Source organism: Andrena cerasifolii, chromosome 9 (assembly GCF_050908995.1).
Source record: "Andrena cerasifolii isolate SP2316 chromosome 9, iyAndCera1_principal, whole genome shotgun sequence".
In the NCBI taxonomy this organism is placed as follows: domain Eukaryota; kingdom Metazoa; phylum Arthropoda; class Insecta; order Hymenoptera; family Andrenidae; genus Andrena; species Andrena cerasifolii.
Genome location: NC_135126.1, coordinates 2,412,732 through 2,436,975, shown reverse-complemented (window position 1 = coordinate 2,436,975; position 24,244 = coordinate 2,412,732). Strand labels below are relative to the sequence as shown.

Below are 24,244 nucleotides of genomic sequence, written 5' to 3'. Positions count from 1 at the left end.
CTTTTCCCTGCTCTTGAGAATTCGATCGGCAGCGAGCCTCGCCTCCTCGATGGAACGGTGTCCCTCTTGGTCGTGTAATTTACAGCCGCGAGGAGAGACACGGACTTTCGCACGTGTATTTCACTAATAACCGCACATTCTGGGGCAAACATTCTCGTCTCCCGGCATGTATTTTCGCGATGACATTTGTATCTGGGGCTCGATGCATAAACTCTGCAGAAACGATAAACAGCTTCCACGGCGCAATAGGCATTTACGATCAACTACGCGTCGAAGATTCTGTCCAGTTAATAAGAACCAAAACTTTTCGTCCAGTTAATAAGAACCAAAACTTTTCGTCCAGTTAATAAGAACCAAAATTTTTTCCAGACAACTGCAAGCGAAAAAAATTTCGTCTTCTTCAACAGAACTAAATTTATCTTTTTTTTAACTGCTCCCCCCCCCCCTATATCGAGTTTCTAATAACCCCTTAGAGCAGCTGGTGCAATATTGAACTCTAGTTATTTAAATGAACATTCTCCTTTCTGCTTCTTTTAATTATTGTCGCGTTATTTGAAGAAATTTAATTCCTTGATTTAGCAAGGTGGATATAAGGATTGTCTGGCTTAACTATTTGTAGAAAAAACACTGTTTGCTAAAGACATTCTGGCGGTTCCTTGAAAAATTCTTGAAGTATTCTGAAATTTTACAGTGAATAAAAATATGGACGATATTTGTTATTTAAATGAACATTCTCCTTTCTGTTTCTTTTAATTATTGTCACGATATTTGAAGAAATTTAATTTTTTGATTTACCAAGGTGGATATAAGGATTGTCTGGCTTAACTATTTGTAGAAAAAACACTGTTTGCTAAAGACATTCTGGCGGATCCTTGAAAAATTATTGAAGTATTCTGAAATTTTACAGTGAATGAAAATATGGACGATATTTGTTATTTAAATGAACATTCTCCTTTCTGTTTCTTTTAATTATTGTCACGATATTTGAAGAAATTTAATTTTTTGATTTACCAAGGTGGATATAAGGATTGTCTGGCTTAACTATTTGTAGAAAAAACACTGTTTGCTAAAGACATTCTGGCGGTTCCTTGAAAAATTCTTGAAGTATTCTGAAATTTTACAGTGAATAAAAATATGGACGATATTTGTTATTTAAATGAACATTCTCCTTTCTGCTAGTTTTAATTATTAGCGTGTTATTTGAAGAAATTTAATTCCTTGATTTAGCAAGGTGGATATAAGGATTGTCTGGCTTAACTATTTGTAGAAAAAACACTGTTTGCTAAAGACATTCTGCCGGTTCCTTGAAAAATTCTTGAAGTATTCTGAAATATTACAGTGAATAAAAATATGGACGATATTTGTTATTTTTAGTGGAGTAGACGGTACAAGTAGGATTTGCCGGTTTTTAAAAACCGGGTTTAAGAACCGTTTTTTTTTTTAAATTTGTAAAATTCGAAAACCGGTTTTTAAATTTAAAAAAAAAAAGTTTTTATATACTAGAATTAATATGTAAAAATTAATTAATTATTTAATTATATACGTTAATATTTTGACTTGAAATCGTCTCGGACGCAAGCAATATTTTCTTATTTATTTGGTTTTGTATTGATAAAGTATATTTTATTTTGTTATATTTTAGTAATTCCATAAATATTAAGAAAAGTGACAATTTTTTAAATAAGTACAAATATTTATTTCCTATTTTAACTATATATTTTTTTTTGTGAAAATTCGAAAAACGGTTTAAGTATTCGTTAGGGAATAGTAGAATTTGAAACCCTATTTTTTTCAAAGTCGATTTTTGTATAAACCCTAGGTACATGTATTCTTCATTGAAAATAATCATGTAGACAAGTGGCAACAGTAAATTTTGACTTGCGATAAACAGTTAGGCAACCATTGATTCGAATGTGATTGAAATTATTCGCAGTATTTTTGAATGTGAAACATATTGAATAATAACCAGACACTATTTCTGAGTGTTACAATCGTTGACAGAGAAATTAATTGTCCATTACCCTACTTTTCTTTTTATATTCACGCTGATTTAGTGGGCTTTCGAGTGACACGTCGGCAACAGAATGTTAGTTTCATTTTATTCAGTCGTACTTAAAAAGAAAATAGAAGAATCCTACGCACACAACGAGAATCCTAAGCCAAGAAATATTTCTGCATTTTTCGTGGGAGATGGATAAAAATAGATAAAAACTTTTCTATTTTCGTAGGTACTATATCCCCCAAATAATATTGTTTCTGTTAGGTGGACCGAAATTAAATCTTAGAAAAAGAAAAAATAAAGAAAGAAGCCTTCAAATATTTATCTTATTTATTCGAGAGAAAACTATCAGCATTATTTAATTCACCTAAATAATCCTCAAATTCTGCAGCAGAACAAAATTTGGCGAGCAATTATTCGGCGTGAATGTTTACTTAAGAATGCAACCCAATCGCCAAGATTTCTTTTCTTAAGGTGACTAGGCAGTCGAAAAATCGATTTTTTATTGCATTTTCCGAAAGTACTATATTTTCTCAATAAAATGCCGCTTGGTTTATGGTAAGATTCGCAAAATTGTAGATTTGGCAGCTAAAAACGTCAAGCGGCAACTTATAGCGTCGCCTTTGCCCAGAAACTTTAAACGCGTTTTTCTCGAATATTTTTTTCTCTTCATTTTTCCCTGATTGCGAACGAATTGAGGTTCAGATCGACTTGGAAAAAATTACAGGATGCGTAAAACATGTGTCATTTCAGCGCAAACCTCTGATATGGTCCGTAAAATTTCGAGATTTTCATAAAAAAATTAAGAAGTCACCGGATTTTAGTAGCGTACCATCACTGTTTATGCGCTACCAAAATCCGGTGACTTCTTAATTTTTTTATGAAAATCTCGAATTTTTACGGACCATATCAGAGGTTTACGCCAAAATGGCACATGTTTTACACATCCTGAAATTTTTGCAAGTCGATCTGAACCTCAATTCGTTCGTAATCAGGAACAAAATATTCGACAAAAACGCGTTTAAAGTTTCTGAGCAAAGGCGACGTAATAGGTTGCCGCTTGACGTTTTTAGCTGCCAAATCTACAATTTTGCGAATTTTACTACAAACCAAGCGGCATTTTATTCACAAAAGATAGTACTTTCGGAAAATGCAATAAGAAAATTCGATTTTTCGACTGCCTAGTCCCCTTAAGCTGCTTACTCGGCACAGCAGGTACCAGGACCAAATGCAATATTGCAGTAGCTGCTGCAGTGACTACCTTTCAATTTAATTACATTTCTATAGTTCTGGAAATAAGGGACTACACCTAGGAGTCTCCTCTAGTACTCCCAAGTTTGCAGTCCCCTTTTTATCGCCGGTTGGACAGCCATGAAATTGCACCCTGGTGACGCACGTTCGCCAACGCGCCACGCAGAAGCGATCATCATTGTCTCCCTTTTTGTTAAACAAACGCGTGGTCGTCGGCGCGCTCCTCCGCTGCACGGACAATTTTACTCATGAATGAGTATTCCCGGGGGTGGGACCGCGATTTTCTGCGCGCAGAAAGACGCGTTTCGGGAGCAGGGAGGGGGTGGTCGCATTTTAACCTGCGAATAATAACGGCGAACGTTTGTCCGCCGGCATCAGTTCTTTACAGGCTTTCATCCAGTTTTGTACGTCGAAAGAAAGTGCGCTCGCAAGCTTGCCACTCGGTTCAGAGGGAAGAAACAGTAGCGATAATAGAGGAGTATTAAACGCGGACTAATTATCGTTGGGTAATAAAGGATCCTCTGTCGTTGCATCATAATTCTCTTCTCTTTTCGTTCTACCTCCTATGTTTTTTAAGTAGTAGCATCGTCGTAGAGGATTTGTTGAGTTTTGCTGGGAGAATGTCTCTTATGTGGATGAGTTACGTGAAGAACAGAACTAAGAAGAAGCACGTTCGTAGACGACGAGTAAGTGATAGAATCCCTGGCTTTTTTTTCCTCTTAATTTTTCGATTTGTTGCTGCATCAGTTTGCTTATTTGTGGACTCGCGTCGGCACCTTTTGTGGCTGCTTGAGCTGTATTTTTATTCTTCTTTTTGCGGGGGTGAAAGTGTCTTATACGATATTAGAAGAATGTTTTGTTTGTTTAATATTTTCAACGTGACGCGTGGGAGAATTGTAGCTTTTAGAAAGTTTGTAATGCAGGCAAACAGTGCGATTGCATATTATTTGACCGCTAAAAATTGTTGCAGGCGCATAGAGAGAGAGCATCGTTATGGGAACACTTTTATTTTGGGATTTTATAAAATAATATAATTCTGCATCGCGCGCGTGGAAGTTGTAAATATTCTGGATCCTTATGTACACAGAGTTTTTTCAATGCTCCCCCGCGTTTTACACGTTCCTTGAATCTGTGAGTTCTTTGAATGCAAAGCCGGTTTCTGAAAATAACGAATCAATGCTGTTTCTCCAGTGCGTTGCATTTAACGCTTCCTTGACATTTATTTCCGCTGAATGAACGCATCAATGCCAGGGAAACGCGAGAATATGGCACGCGAATTTGAAAGCTCCAACTCTTATTTCCCAGAATTACGTTTCGCGAAACTCTAATAATTCAAGCACTCCAGACTAGAACTGTAAATAATCGAATATTCAAATAATTCGAATGATCCTAATTATTCGAATATTCAAATAATTCGAATGATCCTAATTATTCCAATATTCAATTAATTCGAATGATCCTAATTATTCGAATATTCAAATAATTCGAAAACTCCTAATTATTCAAATAATTCGAATAATTCGAATACTCCTAATTATTCAAATAATTCGAATAATTCGAATACTCCTAATTATTCAAATAATTCGAATAATTCGAATACTCCTAATTATTCAAATAATTCGAATACTCCAAATTATTCAAATAATTCGAATAATTCGAATACTCCTAATTATTCAAATAATTCGAATAATTCGAATAATTCGAATACTAATTATTCAAATAATTCGAATTATTCGAATACTCCTAATTATTCAAATAATTCGAATAATTCGAATACTCCTAATTATTCAAATAATTCGAATACTCCAAATTATTCGAATATTTGAATTATTCTAATCTCAAATTCGAATTCTCCGGTATTCGAATATTGAAATATTGAAATATTGAAATATTGAAATATTGAAATATTGAAATATTGAAATATTGAAATATTGAAATATTGAAATATTGAAATATTGAAATATTGAAATATTGAAATATTGAAATATTGAAATATTGAAATATTGAAATATTGAAATATTTAAAATACTTAAAAATTCTATACAGCCCTAAGTACTCCAGAGGCATTCAAATTGTGGAAATCCATTTGTCCTCATTTTACATCTCCCCTCTCTTCGAATTATCTTAACAAGTAGGTATCCCCCACATCATAATAACAAACACATTGCCCCATTATTCCTTAATTTTCCTAGTCTTTACAAAAAAAAAGTGTCTGCAACTCCTTGGTGCCCTACAGTTCACTTTTATTAAAATCCTAAATGCGAGCCCAACCTATTCGTCCCATAAATAAATTGCCAGACTAAAATCGCATGCAAAGTGGAACGATGGAAAAAAAATTTTTACTCCTACGTAGTTCATACTCCTTCCCTCCAATTAATATTTCGCCCCGTTTCGTACTATTCCCTCGTACAATGCACGACGCCCTTAATCATACGGGCTTCGTTGCAGCGAACAAAAACTGTCAGCCCTTTAACGAAATGGAAGAGCGAAGACAAAGGGCGAGGCATCGCTCTCGCCCACGCGGCTCACGTGTCTCGCTTCATTGCACAAATTTTTCTCGTTAACCACGCGCTTAACAGCATGCTGCGAACCAAACAAGTCTCCAGTTTGAGTTATTTCCAGCAATCCATTAATTCCCGTCGTTGTCTCCTTCTGAAAAATTGAAAGCTCGTGGCACGCTTGGACATCCCAACCCTTTCGAATCCATTTCAGAAGCAAAGAATGTGGAATTTCTGTCAAAAGCCACTGGCACTGATATTAAATAAGGCTGAGGCAAAGAAGCAGGTGGGTATTGGTGTCAGGTAATTAGAGTTATGTAATGTCCATTCAGATGGAACTGTAGATGCCGTTTTACTAAGTTTCTATCCACTGGGTTTGTATAATTTTTATCGCCTATTATTAGTTTTGCGAAGTGTTTAGTAACAAGTAGCTGTGTTAATTGCAATTTTTATTTTTCATATTCTAATGAAATTCACCAATGAACTTTCATATTAGTCACGGTCTTTCATGAAACGTAAATGTGAATTTGCATATCGAGCAACCAACGCGAGCTTCGTGTTGACAAATTCAGGAATGCTCAAATTAGGGATTTCTCGATTTTAGATTTAAGAAAGTACGGAATTAAAAAAAAAATAGAATTTAAAAGACTCAAGATTCTAAGATAGAAGCTCTGAGAATGTTAAGGGTTATCATATTGCTTCGTGCTCTATTTATCTGCGATCGGACCGGAAACGTCCAAAGAGGGAGAAATCTACCCCTAGTTTGATTTTCGTGCAACAGGAGTAGGGCGGATTTATTTCGGTTATTCGAACTGATTTTTTTTCAACGAGACACGTCAACAGGTATAGTCTGATGCTCCCCGCTTTGGGATTTATAAATATAACCCTGGCTCCTAAGTGAAATGCACCTCAACCCATATTGTTCGAGTCTGGTTAGAGGCGTTACGTGCACATTTTCAGATTAGACTTTGGTGAATAGTTATCGATTGAACGACTCAAATGTCCCAGAAACTGGATATCCTGTGAGTGACTCATTACGGTGAACAATGGTCAATCAGTGGTAAATAAGATATTCTAATCGGAGGCTAAAACATTACTCCCCTGAATGACAAATAACGGGACACATCGTTTTATTTTAGATCATTTTATTTCACCTTTAATTATTTCAGTCGTCTAAATTCTTTTGTTTACTGTATTAGTTTTAGATTTAAAATATCTTATTTTAGATTTCTATAATATCTTAAATGGAATATCTTATTTTAGATTTCTATAATATCTTAAATAGAATATCTTATTTTAGATTTCTATAATATCTTAAATAGAATATCTTATTTTATATTCCTATAATATCTTAAATAGAATACCTTATTTTAGATTTCTATAATATCTTAAATAGAATATCTTATTTTAGATTTCTATAATATCTTAAATAGAATATCTTATTTAAATTTCTATAATATCTTAAATGGAATATCTTATTTTAGATTTCTATAATATCTTAAATAGAATATCTTATTTTAGATTTCTATAATATCTTAAATAGAATATCTTATTTTATATTCCTATAATATCTTAAATAGAATACCTTATTTTAGATTTCTATAATATCTTAAATAGAATATCTTATTTTAGATTTCTATAATATCTTAAATAGAATATCTTATTTAAATTTCTATAATATCTTAAATAGAATATCTTATTTTAGATTTCTATAATATCTTAAATAGAATATCTTATTTTAGATTTCTATAATATCTTAAATAGAATATCTTATTTTAGATTTCTATAATATCTTAAATAGAATATCTTATTTTAGATTTCTATAATATCTTAAATAGAATATCTTATTTTAGATTTCTATAATATCATAAATAGAATATCTTATTTTAGATTTCTATAATATCTTAAATAGAATATCTTATTTTACCTTTAAAACTAATACAGTAAACAAAAGAATTTAGACGATTGAAATAATTAAAGGTGAAATAAAATGAATTAAAATAAAACGATGTGTCCCGTTATTTATCATTCAGGGGAGTAGTGTTTTCCCGATAATTTAATCAATCGATTAAATTATTGGGAAAAGTGCTTGCAAAGTAAGGCTCGTGGTATCACACTGTAAAAGTTTTATAAATCGCTGTAAAATAAAAAAATGTCACTGTATCAGTCTCTATTTTTTGCTTTTATTTAAAACACGACATTCATTGTTGCAGATGAGAGACGATCGAAGAACATCAATGGAAGGCGAGAGACTTAGCAATAACAGCGGAGGAATAATCGACGGAAACGGAAGTCGGCCTCTTTCGCAAACCTCCAGTGAAATGGACACCCTTGGACCACTGCAACCAGTCAAACACCGCGAAAAGGCAAAACTGCAAGTATGTCGTTTGACAAGCGCATTTACAGTTGTAGAAGAAAGTGGTGGACAGTATTTCTCGATCTCCCAATTCTGGGGTTTTAATTTTCACTCATCCTCGAAGGATAAAACCGGTAAAATGGTAAATCGGAAAAGAAATTTGTAAGGTATTTATAGCTAGTCGCTTATGCGTTATAAGTCAGCCAAGGATTAAGAATGACGATGTGTAGAAGCTCCAGAGTAGGCTACGTCATTGCTCATGAATGATGTGTCAGGGTCATTGGAGTATGCCAATGGATTTTCCAATTGACGATAGTTGCGACGGTGATAATGGAAAGAAGCCATTACGCTCTTCGCAATATGTACAATCAATTCATTACCAATCAGCTTATCTTACACATTCAACTAAATTAATAAATAAACCCAAAAACAAATACCATAAAGCCAAGAAGATACACAGTGCTAAAACTATCACGAACCATCGAACATCTCACTTAAAAAAGAATCTTCACAGTGCCTCCCTAAACTAATTTTCCACTTTAAAATCAGACGTTCGCCAACTAACTCAAAGCTCCAAAGCACAATGTGACCCACCTAACCAGCCACTCAGGGTACTTCGCAAAACAGACCCCTATCAACGTCTCTAAATCTCTCCGACAGGATTCTCACTACAGACTCTCTAATCACAAAAAATAAACCTTCTCCCCGGTGTCTTTGAGTTCCTTGAAACATTTAGAACACCGTCGAACTTTCGACTTCTTTCATTTGGTCAAATGTCTGGTTAGACGAATTGGCTGTCTTTACTGGCAACGCGGGGCTAAAAGAAAAATCTCCCTGCCACTTGGGCAATGCTTGAAGCCGGCGAAACGATCATTCGAAGCGTATCGGAGCGTTTCACGTCGAATCCGTGGGTTCTATTTTCACGTCGCGCGTGCTCGGTGCCTGACCCATTCGCCCGAGTCATGACGGATGACAGACTCGACAGCGCGTTACCATTTAACCGGGCGGTTCGTTTCACGGCCTGTAAATTCGATGACTTATGAATCGTGCGCAGAGGCCGCTCACGAGATACCTCCCCATCAAGTCCGAGTCCCTGGACCTGAGGCACCACATCGAGACCGCTGGACACCAGCTGCCCCTGATACACGATGTCACGGTCGACACCACCAGCTGCAGCGGCTACCTGTCGAAGATGAGCAAGAAGTTCCACCACTGGAACAAACGGTGGTTCGTCTTCGACCGAAAGAGGAAGACCCTGTCGTATTACAGCGACAGCTCCTCTAGGAAGGCCCGCGGAGTGATTTACTTCCAGGTACCGTATAGACATGCATATCGAGGATTCGGAAGCCAGTGTATGGACAAATTTCCCTGAAAATGAGTTACGTTAGTGTTTCCCAACCTTTCTTGAGGCGCATCCCCTTTTGCAATATTCAAATGACCTGTAATCCCCTCATATAAGGTGAGGTGAATTTAATAAGGTGAAGAAAAGATATTAAAGTAATTAATTATCTTAATACATGTATTAAATGTACTTAAAGATATTTCGTATATTTAATTAGCTTATTTAGTGCGATGATTGTGCTTGCATCTGGGTAACCAACTTTTTCTTTTTTCGTTTAACCCTTAACTGGTATACTGTTTTTGGCAAACGTGACTGGTATACTGGGGTCGTGGCAGACCCCAAATAAAAAAGGGCACAGAAATTTGTAAAGTCTACACTAGAGCAACCACTACGAATATTTTCTTCTTAGGTAATGTAGAAAATAACAGAAGCGTAGAAAGTTAAACTATTATTATAAAATTAATTAGAAATTCAGTTTACCAACTTAGACAACCGAAAATTGTATATCGAACTTTGGGTGCTTGGGGTCACGAGCGACCCCAGGATACCAGTTAAGGGTTAAGAAAAATCGGTGTTACATGATTAAGGGGTCTCCCTACCTTGACGGCCTGAAAAGGAGCGCGATATTTGGGATTTTTTTTAAGAGATTCCCTCAAATTATGTTAGTTGAAAATTTTATGCCTATATTTGTACATACTTAGGCATTATTTAAAAAAAAATTGGATTATAAAAACGGTACCTAAAGCTTTAAACGCGTTTTTCTCAAAACGATGTTTTTTGAATTGGTTAGTATGATATCTCAAAAACCAATCACCCGATTTACTTCAAACTTGGCATATATCTTCAGTAGATGTCGCATTCTCGCTGGTACTAAAAGTAAGTCGGGTTTTGCAAAATTAAACTTTTTATACTTAAAAAACCAGCGATTTTTTTGCAGAAATCGATGTCTGTTTTAAACGCTGCCATTTTTTTTTAATTTTCAGTATTTCACATTTAATCTAGTTCAGGCGATAGCCACACTCATAGAGATTACACAAATTTTTTAATTTTCTACTTTAGACAACTACAATGGCTGATTTTATGCTAACAATGCGCATATGATTTTTGTAACGCGCTCTATTTGAAGCACTATAACTCCGGATATATCCACTATTTTTGCGTACAATTTTTTTTTCATATTCTCTAAAGATAGACAAATGAAGCCACAAAGCTGGAAGTAAATATATTCAATGGTTTTGTTTTAAAAAATTCCCAAAGTTCGCAACATTCTTCGTCCATCAAGGTAGGGAGAAGACCCTCTAATAGAATATGGCAATGTAACTGTATTTAAATAAATAAGTGCCAAGAATCGGCAACTAAATGTAACAGGGGCGACCCTCCAGAAAACACTTCCAAAGGTTGGGAACAGCTGAGTTATGTAGTTGGAAAACTTCTTTATTGCTGAAACTTTCAGTTGATAAATCAATGGAGTCACAACTTTCACATGTAAGCAATAAATGGCTGTACTTATATTGAGCACGGAATTACTAGGGAAAATTATCCAGAGGACAAACAGTGTAAGACTCAGATTTAATGCTAATGGATTTAAGTACACTGATTGGCTTCTGAACCCTCCGTATATGAAGGCTTTCCAGAACGGGGGAATGGGCTAGAATCTAGATAGAGTGACGAGCGCCCAAACCTCTCCCTTGCAAGTTTTCGATCACATCGTTGTCTCACTTGGAATTGTTTCGAATGTCACTCTCCTGTCGAAAGTTTTTATGAGCCAAATTTGCTGAAAAGTTCGATTCCGTGGCATTCGAGTGGGCGAGAACGTAGGTCATAGATCGTAGTGTTAACACCGAGGCAACAACAGAACTTTACGTTCAGTAGCTCAATTACTTGCGGTCGCTTAATTTTGCGGGTCAAACGGGTTTAAAGACGACTTGAACTAGTAGAGCTGAAATTAAGCGAATGAAGGGGGAAGAGGAATAGATTAATGAGGCGAGGAGTAATTCACCGTGCAATTACGGGAAGACATAGAATCAAATGTACCTTATAATTATCTCAAAGTTGAACGAGTTTTCAAAGAAATGAGAGCATAAGTGGGTCGATAATGACCCGAGGGATGCGATAGTGTTAAATAATTGAAGCGTCCTTTTAGAAAACACTCCAAGTGCCAAAAATCAAATTTATCGTGAGGGAGAAAAAGCTTCCCCGACTTTAAATTATTTACGCAGTTTGATTGGTTTTGATTGCTAAATATGCTTCAGTATGCAATAATCCAAATGCATCACAAATTTTTCTATATTTTGTTGTAAAGAAAGCTGAATGTACCATTCACTTACAAGGAGAGGTTCCCAGGTGCCCGCCTCCGAATTTTAGATATGTTTTAGAGGACCGGAAAATAAGATATACGTGTTTTTTTTATAGCGGCCCGTTTTCATATTTAGGGAGTGAAACCATCCCCTAAAGTTATAAGATTTCCAGGTGTTCATCTCCGATTGCTTTGGTTTTTGGATATGTTTTAGAGGACCGGAAAATAAGATATACGTGTTTTTTTATAGCGGCCCGTTTTCATATTTAGGGAGTGAAACCAACCCCCAAAGTTATAAGATTTGCAGGTGTTCATCTCCGATTGCTTTGGTTTTGGATGTTTTAGAGAACCGAAAGATAAGAAATACGTGTCTTTTTATTTTGGCCTGCTTGAATTGTTAGGGGGTGAATCCACCCCCCAAACTTTATAAGAATAGTTGGTGCCCGCTTCCAATTGCTTTGAATTTTGGATATGTTTTAGAAGACCGAAAAATAAGAAATACATGTTTTTTATAGCGGCCCGTTTTCATATTTAAAGGGTGCAATCACCCATATAACTTTGAGGGGAGGTTTCACCCCCTAAACATGCAAATAGGCCGCTATAAAAAAACATGTATATCTTATTTTTCGGTCCTCTAAAACATATCCAAAAACCAACGCAATCGGCGACGAACACCTAAAAATCTTATAACTTTGGGGGTTGCTTTCACCCCCTAAATATGAGAACGGGTCGCTATAAAAAAAAACACGTATATCTTATTTTTCGGTCCTCTAAAACATATCCAAAATTCAAAGCAATCAGAGGCGGACACCTGGGAACCTCTCCTTGTTAAAGTCTAGCAAGGTAAAAGCATGAGCAAACGACCCTCGTGACAAATTCTGTTGTTATTGCTTGCTAACATTGCTCCTCGCCTGAAACACCATTCAAGTTCCAGATCTTTCTATTGGTTTGGACCAATTCTAAAACAGTTACGCGATTTTGAAAGTTGTAAACTTTCTTTCGTCCGCCACTGTATGTGGAAGGTACAATCAGTAAAAAGTAGTGAGAATCACAGTTTTCGGCCGAAGACTACCCAAATGTGTGAAATTCACAAATTTTCACTGTTTGTAGCTCATAAATCGTTAACCGATTTCGAAGAAATTTTCAGCATGTATACAGCTTACTTAAATCTACAGAAGGCATTTTTTAAATTTCCATTCTGGGCTCAGATAAAAAAGTTGAAAAAAAACGACCTTTACTATTTTTTTCCTTTAATAAATTTTTGTTTTTTAATTTTGGCACTTACAGTGTTTTCTACCAGGACTCATCAATTCAATTATACATGATATAATTTAATTCTACTGTACTCATTAATAAATATTATGTTTTTTCATATTACCAGTCAATCGAGGAGGTTTACGTGGACCACATGAACACGGTTCGGTCGCCGCAGCCATCGCTGACCTTTATCATTAAAACGTCATCCAGGCTGTATCATCTAATGGCACCGAGCCCAGAGGCCATGCGGGTGTGGGTGGACGTGGTTTTCACCGGCGCCGAGGGCTATCACGAATTCGATCACGGTATCTGATAAGCCGGCCGTTGTCACGTTTCTGGTCGGGATTCATTTTTTCTAGAGACAGGGTGAAACCGTGAATCCGCCCGTAGCCTGCAGGCTCAGGGGATCAGCTTTGTAATCACTCGAAGACAAGGTTTATCAGAAGTCGAAATACAATCGCCGTGTGTTTGTTGTCGAATTCGGATATTACGTAGCGAAGACAGACTTTCGGTATTTCTGATCTTGCGAAGAAAACTTAACGATAGATAACGGACCCGTTGGTGCTCGATTACTTATTTAGGCAGCTGCGCGCAGGCTAAAACTGAAACGATAGCATTATTCTAGTATGGAATTGATGGCGACGAGTGTTCTAACCTAGAAATTGATGTAAGGGTGCGGGATAATGGTGGGGAACTTCCAGGTGATTTGCGTAATTCGGGGATGAGAGATAAAGGTTCGATTGTATGTGCCAACACGATTAACGACGAGGGCATTAATGGTACGCCAAGCAGAAGTATTATTCACTCGAGTGCAGGCTAATCACGACTTCATTCTATTTAATGGAACGGAATAAATTTTATAGAATTTACTGTTAAAGTTTGTAGACATTTTTTAATCTAGTCTTCCAGCATAGATACCTTCAGGAGTAACAGGCTAGTACCCCAACACTTTGAAAAGAGAAAGGTCTTCGACGTTAGTTCAGCGTGTGTTCTGGAATGAACCAGAGGTCGTATCCATAAGGCACTGTAAATACGCCCATTTTAGAATCGTAGTTTCACACTTTTAATGAATATTTTGATACTGCGTAATACCAAGGATTATATAGAACAGTATCTTCCATATACTTGTATACCCAAAGGAACTTTTACAGCATGCATGGCCCATTATTGATGGTGCAATCTCAAAAGGGATGATTCTTCGGGAGAAAGTGTCTCAAAACAGCAAAAGAACTTTTTATCGATAGGGGCATTGTTTTCGACAAAATCGGATTTAAAAACCTGACGAATACACGCGCGCTTCATAAGCAATCGTTTCCATCTTCAAAACCGATTTGCTCTGGAACAAAGCCACGTGGGGAAAAGAATTATTCTACAATTTCGTCTGATTTTTGCAGAAGAATCCATTTCACTTGTAGTTGCACCATATTTATTCTTGCATTCTGCAAATTCTTTGGCGAGTGCGCTTTTATTAGGCGAGTTTCAAAGATTTAGTTTCTCGCAGGCGAAGCTCCAAATCAAAAATGTTATTCCATATTTGGGATGCATTTTTTTAACGAAAGAAATCCTTTTCGGATTGTACCTCTAATAACGAGCCACCCTGTATACATGTTTTTTCGTGACGCTGCTATATTTACGTATTGTTACAAATATATCTTTCGAATGTAAGAATGATTATAGAAGTTGTCGTGCCTCCCCCATTAAGCAATGAGATTTCTTTCACATACGTGTCATACTAATTTTCATTAGCGCAATAACAGATGCCGTTTCTTAGCTGTACACGCCCTTTGTTTATACGCAACTCATAAGTATTCCCCAACGTACGTGATAATCATGTAAAATACAATTAAAGGATCAATTCGGAGAGTGAATGAGCCTACGGATGAGATGTTGGAGAGGTCAGTAAGCTTTGATAAACGTTTAAAGTTTACGGAAACCATAATTCTGGTAAATTATGTGCTCATAATTTGCGGAATGCCACATTTTCTTAAGCGTACGTTCGAATCTTCTCAGAACTATTTTAATTCTTTTGTAAGAGTTCTTAAGAATCACGAAAATTAGAAATCTATTAATTATTATAAATGGCGTAAAGGTGACTGGATGTCCCATGTAATTTACAACGCGGCTACAATCATGTATATAAATTACGCATTTTACAATCTTCCTATATACACTTCATTGGCTGGCTGAGTTTTAGTAAATGATTATAATTTGTTTGAGATTATATGGTGTGCAAGTAAAGCCGGGAATCTATGGAGAAGCAAAGCTAAGCTATGCTATGCGACGCTATGTTTTAACGTAGCTTTTGGTGGAAACGGTTCCATGTAATAGCGAATTCGGTATCTGCCACTGACTCTGTGCGGGTGCCAGAAAATGAGTTGGATTAGTTTTTTCTGATAGAGACGAAGATAGCTCTATAAGAATCAACCAATTCAAGTCATTTTCTGGCACCAGCTCAGAATCGGTGCGAGATTCCGAATTCGCTATAAGAATGTATTGAAGCTAATTTTTTTAAAACGTAGCATGGCATAGCATAGCTTAGTTTCCTGGTGGATTCCCGGCTTAAGAGTTACGACGTCAATTTTTAACAAAGACCGTACGTGGTACGATTAGATAAATCTTTTTAGAGATACGCTGTATTATTAAATTGAACTAAATTCTACTGTATTATGTATTTTTGGATATATTTACAAAAGATATTAAGATGCTCTTTACAAATGGACTATTCACCCAATTAATGATTGTATAAATAACCGAGTATTTTAGAAGTACTTGTCTTGTATAATAAAACAAAGATACAAATGTACCAGAGGGCCCTTCATATGTGTACTTTCAATGTTGTTACATTTAAGTTTCATATTCCTACTCCTTCCTCCAACCAAGATACTTATAAGCCCCACATTTTGATTTCTTGTAATATTTTAAGTCTTCGTGTCAATGTAACATGAAATCTTATAATTAAGAATTTTTTAAAGGTAATTTACACATTTACAAATTTACCACCTCAGTGCTCCAATTTTGTTTTTTTTTTAATTTTCTTTCATTTTATAAGAGCAGATGAATGAAATGTTTTTAATAAATACTAATTCTCAATTTTTCGACATTGAAAAAATATTATATCGTAGGTCCGCGCAGCCCGGTATCTAAAAGAAATAAAGAAAATAATTTCAGAAAATATTGAGAAAATATTAAAACATCCTTTTCATTCAAGATATTTGAATTTTGGCGCTTTTAGGCACTTTTCCTACACGATCTGGCGGCTCGACATTCAAACAATCTGGCAACCCTGTTGCGTAGGACGGTATTCATAAACGTGATTAGGGCGGTATTCCCAAACGTTTCTCAAGCAAATGCTTAAGATTATCTAGAAGACGATTTCACTTAAGACATCAGGAATTCATAGACATTGCTTCCGATGATTTTAAGCATTTGCTAAAATAAGCAATTGCTTATATCTAATAAGATTATCTTAAGTCACGTCTATGAATCTAGGCAGCATCTTGAGCAAAATGTTTGAGATGGTCTTGAGAACATGTGACGTCATACAAGCATTTACTTATTTGAACAAGATCTTCCTCAAGCAAATGCTTAAGCACGACTTTAAGATTATCTTAAGTCGCGTTTGAATCTACGCGGCATCTTAAGCAAATGCTTAAGACAATCTTAAGCGTAAGACACGTTTGTGAATACCGCCCTAGGATAGAAAGGTATTGTATTCAACGGTGTAGATTTCCTTTTCAAAATACGTAATTGTGGAAATATCGCCTACAGATAAATATATCATGATGTGTCTAGAATTTAATTACTAAAACAGATTTAATGTCAAGAAGAGAACTTGCGAGAAACAACTACTCTCCGTGGCCCTCTGGTGATCCAGTGCAGAAGTTTCAAAACATTCAGTTCAAGCCCACTCTATAATGATTCGGATTCAACGGATAATCCATAGTACGATTTCATGAAGTTGTCGCGTTTTTCTGGTTCCCATCGCATAAGTATTTACGTGTTCAAATTATTTCGTACAAAGACGCGGACGCACGTTTTAAGGGAGACCTTCTCTTCTATCGGTTTATGTGCTGCGGAATTTCGAATTGTTCTTTTTATTGGCAGTAGTTTGAGGGTTCAGTACGAGGAAAGTGCATGTATGAATTTTCTAAACGGACTGGTCGATGTTAAGGACAATGTCATTATTCAATAAGCCGAAGAGGAATATCCGTCGTCGGCCCTTCAACGACGATGACGAAGATAATGAAAATAGGATGGAAGTGGAGGACGCTCAGCCAGCAAAACCTAAAGCAAAGAAGAAGGATAAACCGAAGCAGACGCTCCTCAGTTTTGGAGAGGAGCTGGAAGAAGGTGATTTTCGACACATGTGTATACATGCACACAGATGTTTATTTTACAACGGACATGTTTCAAAATTTTAAAATGTATTTGCAACGGTCATATAACACTAATAGTAACTTTGAGGAGCCTTAATTCATTCTAATACTTTCGGAGATAGTTTCGTGTTGTATTAAACCGAGCATTGTCAAATATGTAGTCATAGTGAGTAACAGACAAATTCTATCCGGAGGTGAAATCCATGCGACTGGTTTCTTTTAAAAAGGATTTGGTTTTAGTAGAAGTTACATTCCACCGTGATAGTTCAGCCGGCTCATTCGATTCTGCCTCTTTTACTATAAATACATAGCGGAGAATGTCCTAGGACAGGCTTGGAAATTAAGTCCACGCGGCGGCCAATTTTCAGAGGCAACGGCTCCTTTCTTTCACCACGCATCTTGGCCCCCGTGGCGGCCTAGGTGCTTGGAGTGCCTCAGGACCGTACCATATGAACAGTGCGTGGCACATTGGGGCGACATTGTATCAATAGGTTTCCATATCGTCCCAAAAAGCACGATTTTCGATGCGTTTTTGTTTTGTCAACGCGCCACGCGTGGTTTACGTGGTACAGGCCTGAGGCGTTCCAAGCATCTAGGCCACCGTGGGGGCCAAGACGCGCAGCGGGAGAAAGCAGGCGTTGCCTCTGAAAATCGGCCGCCGCGTTCATTCCCAAGCCTGTCCTAAGAGAATGAGCCAGCTATAAGTTGTATCATCGGAGAGCAAAAACGTCGGATTCAGAGGAGCAGAATAGAATATGGTATTTTGTTATCTTACAGCGGACGATGGAGAAGTCTTTAAAGTGAAGAAATCGTCAAGGAGCAAAAAGTTGATGAAACAGCTAGATCACGAGAGGAGAAAAAAGAAAGGTGAAGAGAAAATGCAAGTGGACTCTGAGCAAGCGAACATGTCCATTAAACAGGAAAAAGATTTAGAAATAAAGACAGATGATCTAGTAGTAAGCTATCTCTATGATGTTTTATTATTATTAGAATTTCTTCAACTTAAGTCACTTATGATTCTAAAATCAAGGATCTCATTTTTCCATTATATTCGCTTCATTCGCTATTCGGCACGCGATGAAGAATGTAATGGAAACATGTGTCGGTGTATGCAAATAGATCTTCTCTGTTATGTTTACTTTCGTAAAGAGTAAAGCGTTACAGATATTTGAATGTAAAATTTTTCTGACACGTACGTAGAATACGTTTGCGCTATCGTGAATATTAAATAATGCAAGGAATACTCTACTCATATTAAATGTAAAGAATTATTTATATACGAAAAGACATAGTAAGTTAAGCCTTTTTTATAGAAAAGTATTATTTATTTTCTAGTAACATCAATAGTTATTTCAATCAGTTACGAAAATATTTGCAAGATTTATACTGCTGTAATATATACCATTTTTTCAGAGTCATGTAGTATTAACTAATGTATTGATGACTATTAATCGTTTATAATCAACCTATTAATGTTATTCGCTTCGACTCGAGATTTTACTAAACGATGTATAATTTTTATTGTCAGGTTAAAATAAAGAATACAGGACCTTTAATCTTGAACGGGCGAGCTGCACTAGCAGCTGGAAAGGATGACTATACATCTGATGAAGAGGATGACGAACCGCGTAGTCATAAATTTAGAAGAAACACGGATAAAGCGGATACAATGAAAATTCTTCTGGAAAGTATGTAATACTTTTATTATACTAAGAATTCTGTAACGAATGCAATACTAATTATTGATATATTCATAGGTGGTTGTATACCTGACGCCGCAATGATCCATGCAGCAAGGAAATGCAGACAAAAGGCAAGAGAATTAGGAACCGACTATATCCCTATAGAAGAGCAAAGGTATCGCTTGTTGATAACAGATACGATATAGAAATTAAGTTTTTCTGGGTTTCGAGGAATACCCTTAAGTTCTGAATCTATTTAGGGGTCGTCCTTAAATTACGTAAGGCTTTTGGGGGCGGGGGGCGAATTTCTTACGTTTTCTTACGGGGGGGGGGAGTCAGGTAGCGTCTTACGTAATATTCTTTAATCTAATTTTCAATAAATACAAATTCTATCATTAATGTTCCTGAAAAGTAGTTTTAGTTTAAATTTCCGGAAACCGAGTTAAATGAATTATATAAACCTTTAAAAGAATTTGAATAACTGAAAAAATTAAGTGTAAAAAATATTAGGTATGAAGGGGGTTGCAATATCAAATCTTACGAATTCTTGTACTGGGGGAGGGAGGGGGTAAGAAATCGCCAAAAATTACCCTTACGTTATTTAAGGACGGCCCCTTAGCGCAATAACTAATAAGTGAATTTGTGTCGCAGCGATGACAAGGGCAAATCGAGACTCATCAGGGAAGAAGACCACGACAGAAGCGACGATGATGATTCCCAAGATCGAATTGATATGACTGTTAATACTGAGGCACGCGATAAGGAAAAGAGAAGAGAAGCGTTCCTCGCGTCGCAAGTTCCATTGAAACGTTGGTGTCTCCTTTCTTCTTGTTTAGAGTCGAAACTAAGTAAACGAGTGTTTTAATTGTATCCTTTTTTTAGTTTCCGATGATGAAAGTGAACATGAAAACGAAGAAGAAGAATGGGAAGCTCAACAAATTAGGAAAGGGGTAACAGGGGCCCAGGTAGTGGTTCTTCTCTTTTACACATTCACTTGTATATCATTTGTTTGCACGTAAGAATTTTTATTAAAAAAATATGTAGATCGCAGCAGCGCAACAAGATTCCATGATGCAGCAGCAATATTCAATGGGTATGAATGTGAATCAAATGATTGGGACTGGAGTACCCATAGAAATGGTTATGATGCCAGCTCCGCCACCTCCGCCATCAATTCAGCCACCAGATCCAACAAAGATAGTACCGGTTACTCCCCAGGAAGTTGTCAATAAGATGCGTTCAAGGTGGTAAATTATTAAAAAAAAAGTTTCCAAAAATCCTGAAATCACTTTCGTTCTAATTAAAATCTCAGCATAAGGACGGTAATTTCTTTCTTACCTTTACAATTCTATGCAACTTTAATTTGTAGACTGGACAGTTTGAAAGAAGTACACCGACGCCATCAATTAGATCAGGACCGTTTAGAACAAGATTTAGGGCAAACTATAAAAGAACTGGACGATGGTGAAATACGTGCACCGCAGCTTGCACAGCGCTTCAGATATTACCAAGAGTTGCGTGGGTATGTCACTGACTTGGTAGAGTGTCTTGATGAGAAGGTGGGTTTATACGCTGTCACGTTTTTTTATGTGCACTGGGGTTTTCCATGCAATTGTTGGCTGTGCAAATTACTCAGCCGTGTTAGGAGCCATGCATTTTTCTTACGAAAATTGTGTACATGTGTAGTCTTTTTTTATGACAGAAGATATTGTTTACTATCATAATTTGTATCAGTAAGTACAAATATATGAGAACGAAATAAGAAAAGGACGACAACATTCGAACGTGTGAATTAGACAAAGACGTAATAATCACATTTAACTTTTCAGTCTGGTTCTTTATTTTATGCACTGCGCATAGGTAAAGACATAGTATCGCTCCTTCTGCAACATTAAAGTATTACCAGATGTAATGTAAACGTTACTTTTGTCAAACATTGAAAATCAGATTAGATAGCCTTATCAATTTTGAGCGTAACAGTTTTCTTTCTCAGTTTCATTATTCTCACTTGCAATGTATTTACGTTATAAAATCTACTTTCAAAAAAGAAAAATGCATATCAACAATCGGAATATTTGACAGAATTATGAAACGAAATTTCATAACACGATGTATATGTATATTGCCGGGGGTCTCTATCTTCTCTGTATAAAAAAAGTATTATTTGTAATGTAGTTAAAATTATTTTTAAGTACTTATAAATATTGAAAAGATAATGTAATATGCGTGGTAAGTAGACTGATATTAATTCTCAATTTATTCCTAAACAAAAGATATCCAATGGCTGTGGAATTATATTTTAAGTTGCAGCAAACGTTAGAATGATTGTTTCGTCATTTATAAATTTTCGTTTGAGCTGAATTACATGCAACTATCAAAGGCTATCGCAATTTAACACGAACGTTTTCTGGGACAATGATAATTCCCCAAGTCATTGAGTTAATTCACTGTTTGAATATTAACGTCTGACTTTTTTGTTAGCTGCCCCTGGTTGTTGGATTGGAGCAACGCTGGTTAGATCTTTATAGTGAACGCGCGACTGAACAAATGGAGAGAAGGCGGCAAGACACGAGGGATCAAGCAGAAGAGATTACAACAACTGCAAGTCAGTTATTTTAGTATTAATCGTGCACAACTATTCGTACCTGAACATTTAGTAGTCCATTACTTTATGGCTATTCAATGTGTTCGAACTTGCTCATGAAACTTTTAAAGCCTTTTAAAAATTGTAATCTCAACACAAATGCTTTGAAATATTATAGGAGGTCAACCTATACGAAGAGGGCCAGAAGTTGAAGCTCGTATTCGCCGAGCCACAGAAAGAGAAGGAAGAAGAGCTCGTCGAAGAAGAGCCAGAGAATTAGCTCCCACATTACCAAAACACATCGACGGAATGTCCAGCGACGATGAAGTTACTGAACAGCAAAATCTTGCGTTTAAACAAACAAAAGGTTGTATCTAAAAGAAACAAATCTGTGAAACATATTGTAGCCCGGAAAATTAGTACAAATCGTAATGTTAACTTCGTGCACATTCGTATTTCCTTTGATATAACATTCTGTTGTGTTTTTCTTTTAGATGAAATCGATAATGAAAGCAAAGGAATATTCTCTGACGTGATGGACGAATATTGCACGATAAGAGGAATTCTTTCGAAGCTGGAATCATGGAGAGAGACTGACAAGGATGCTTATATGGAAGCATACGTGTCTTTATGTATACCTAAAATCATTTCTCCTATTATTAGATTGCAATTGCTAACATGGAATCCAATCATGGTATTTTTATTATTTGTAGTTTTCATATACTGCGACTCCAAGAGCTTGTATATATTTTACACTACAAAATTATACATCTTTTTTTAGGAAAGTGCTGATATAGAAAGAACAAAATGGTATAACACGTTGCTTTTGTACGCATTAGATAATAAAGAAACAGAAGACTCGCTTAAAAGGGATCCAGATGTTAGATTGGTACCGTCTACAGTGGAAAAGATTGTTGTACCTAGATTAACATGTAAGATACACTTTAGATACGAATTCTTTCTTATGTAATTAACAAAAACATAATGCATTTATTTTTGGTTGTAGCTGTAGTCGAGAAAATATGGGATCCAATGTCAACGTCGCAAACCTTACGACTTGTAGGCACGGTAAACCGTCTTATAAGGGAATATCCAAATTTAAATGACACAAGTAAACCATTAGAAACATTATTTAATGCGATATTAGAGAAAATTAAATCAGCGGTCGAAAACGACGTTTTCATACCAATCTTTCCGAAACAGTAAGCGTGTTTGGTACATTTCTTTCGAAGATACGGAGAACGATTGAGAATTCAGCTGACGCCTCTTGTCTTTTGTAGAGTTCTGGATACGAAGCACCAATTTTTTCAAAGACAGTTCGCAATGGCTGTGAAGCTTTTAAGAAATCTGTTAAGCTGGCAGGGTCTTCTTGGAGATACACAGTTAAAAAATTTGGCACTTGGTTCGCTGTTGAATCGATACCTTTTAGCGGGTTTGAGAGTTTCTGCACCTACTGATGCTTTGTTTAAAGCAAATATGGTATGTAGATGATATTTTAATTCTGATCTTATTCGTGTGAAACATAACTGTTTTTAAAATACTAACAAGGGAAGATTCCGAACCCGAAAATTAAAAAAAAATTGAAACTTAGTGAATATGTAGGGGGTTTCCTCCTGATTACAACGCAATTTTTGTTTGCTGCCCAAATTCACTCGAAGGGAGTAAAATTAACCCCTGAAAATCCGGCTATTTTGCGATTTTGTGTTATAACTTGCAAACTGTAAGAAATAGAAAAAAAGATCTAGCATTTGATAAACAATTATTTTACAGTTCGCAAGTTATAACACAAAATTGTCAATCACACCCCCTTAGAGTGAATTTGGGCAGCAAACAAAAATTGCGTTGTAATTAGAAGGAAATCTCTTACATATTCACAAAATTTCAAAATTTTTTGAATTTTCGAGTTCGGGATGTTCCCTTGTAACGCAATATAGTATCGAGTTTACTATCCAAGGGACCGTTAGTAAATTTTAAATAAATGATTGTGTCATATTTATGTAATAGGTAATGAGCACACTGCCTCGTGCATGGTTACAAGGTGAAACAATAGAACACCTAAGAATGTTTGCTACGCTCATTCAGCAACTTAGCGAACAATTAGACCAAGCAAATCCAGCGCATAAGTGAGTGTAAATTCTCCGTAATCTGAAATATTTTACGCCGGAAATAAGCGATTTAATTCGTGGGATTTAGTATCAAGAATATCTTTATTTAAGTTAATTATTTACTGTTACAGCGAAGCCTGGGAATATTCAAAGTCCATCCTGAAAATAATCAAGCCTTTGTAATGTATTAATTATATATGCATTTCTTAATAATATTTTATCGTATTTTTATTTTATGGTATTCATTAATATGCCTATCTATAGTTTTGTACGCATCTGGAAGAATCTTGTACATGGTGAATTACAGTACAATTAGGTGTGTAACATATAAAAGTGTAATTTTGTATAGAAATGAATTACATAAGATTATAGCACACTTTCCAACAGCAGTTGTAAATAATAAAAACAAACAGTATGACAAAATAAATTATGTAAATATCGGATTGTATTCAGCTTTCCTGTTATAGCTAGAGAAGATAAAGTATGTGCATGGTACTT

General features: G+C 36.0%; 2 protein-coding genes across 3 annotated transcripts in view; both read left to right on the top strand.

Moving 5' to 3' along the window:
- The window catches only part of LOC143373478 (uncharacterized), a 140,402-nt gene extending 124,600 nt beyond the window's left edge, over window positions 1-15,802 (top strand). For both annotated transcript variants that reach the window (XM_076820785.1, XM_076820784.1), the window contains exons 11-13: window positions 7,962-8,126; window positions 9,159-9,416; window positions 13,124-15,802. In XM_076820785.1, the coding sequence (XP_076676900.1) occupies window positions 7,962-8,126; window positions 9,159-9,416; window positions 13,124-13,312 (612 nt within the window). In that variant the 3' untranslated portion in view covers window positions 13,313-15,802. The remainder of the gene's footprint in view (window positions 1-7,961; window positions 8,127-9,158; window positions 9,417-13,123) is intronic.
- A 1,125-nt stretch (window positions 15,803-16,927) lies between these two features.
- LOC143373483 (PAX3- and PAX7-binding protein 1) lies at window positions 16,928-24,189 on the top strand. The gene is made up of 16 exons (XM_076820797.1): window positions 16,928-17,349; window positions 18,153-18,331; window positions 18,904-19,063; window positions 19,133-19,232; window positions 19,709-19,866; window positions 19,940-20,022; window positions 20,102-20,301; window positions 20,427-20,616; window positions 21,539-21,662; window positions 21,820-22,008; window positions 22,136-22,335; window positions 22,423-22,573; window positions 22,648-22,843; window positions 22,922-23,120; window positions 23,646-23,764; window positions 23,878-24,189. The coding sequence occupies exons 1-16, from the start codon at window positions 17,163-17,165 to the stop codon at window positions 23,927-23,929; spliced, it is 2,487 nt and encodes an 828-aa protein (XP_076676912.1). The 5' UTR covers window positions 16,928-17,162; the 3' UTR covers window positions 23,930-24,189.
- Window positions 24,190-24,244: the final 55 nt, after the last annotated feature.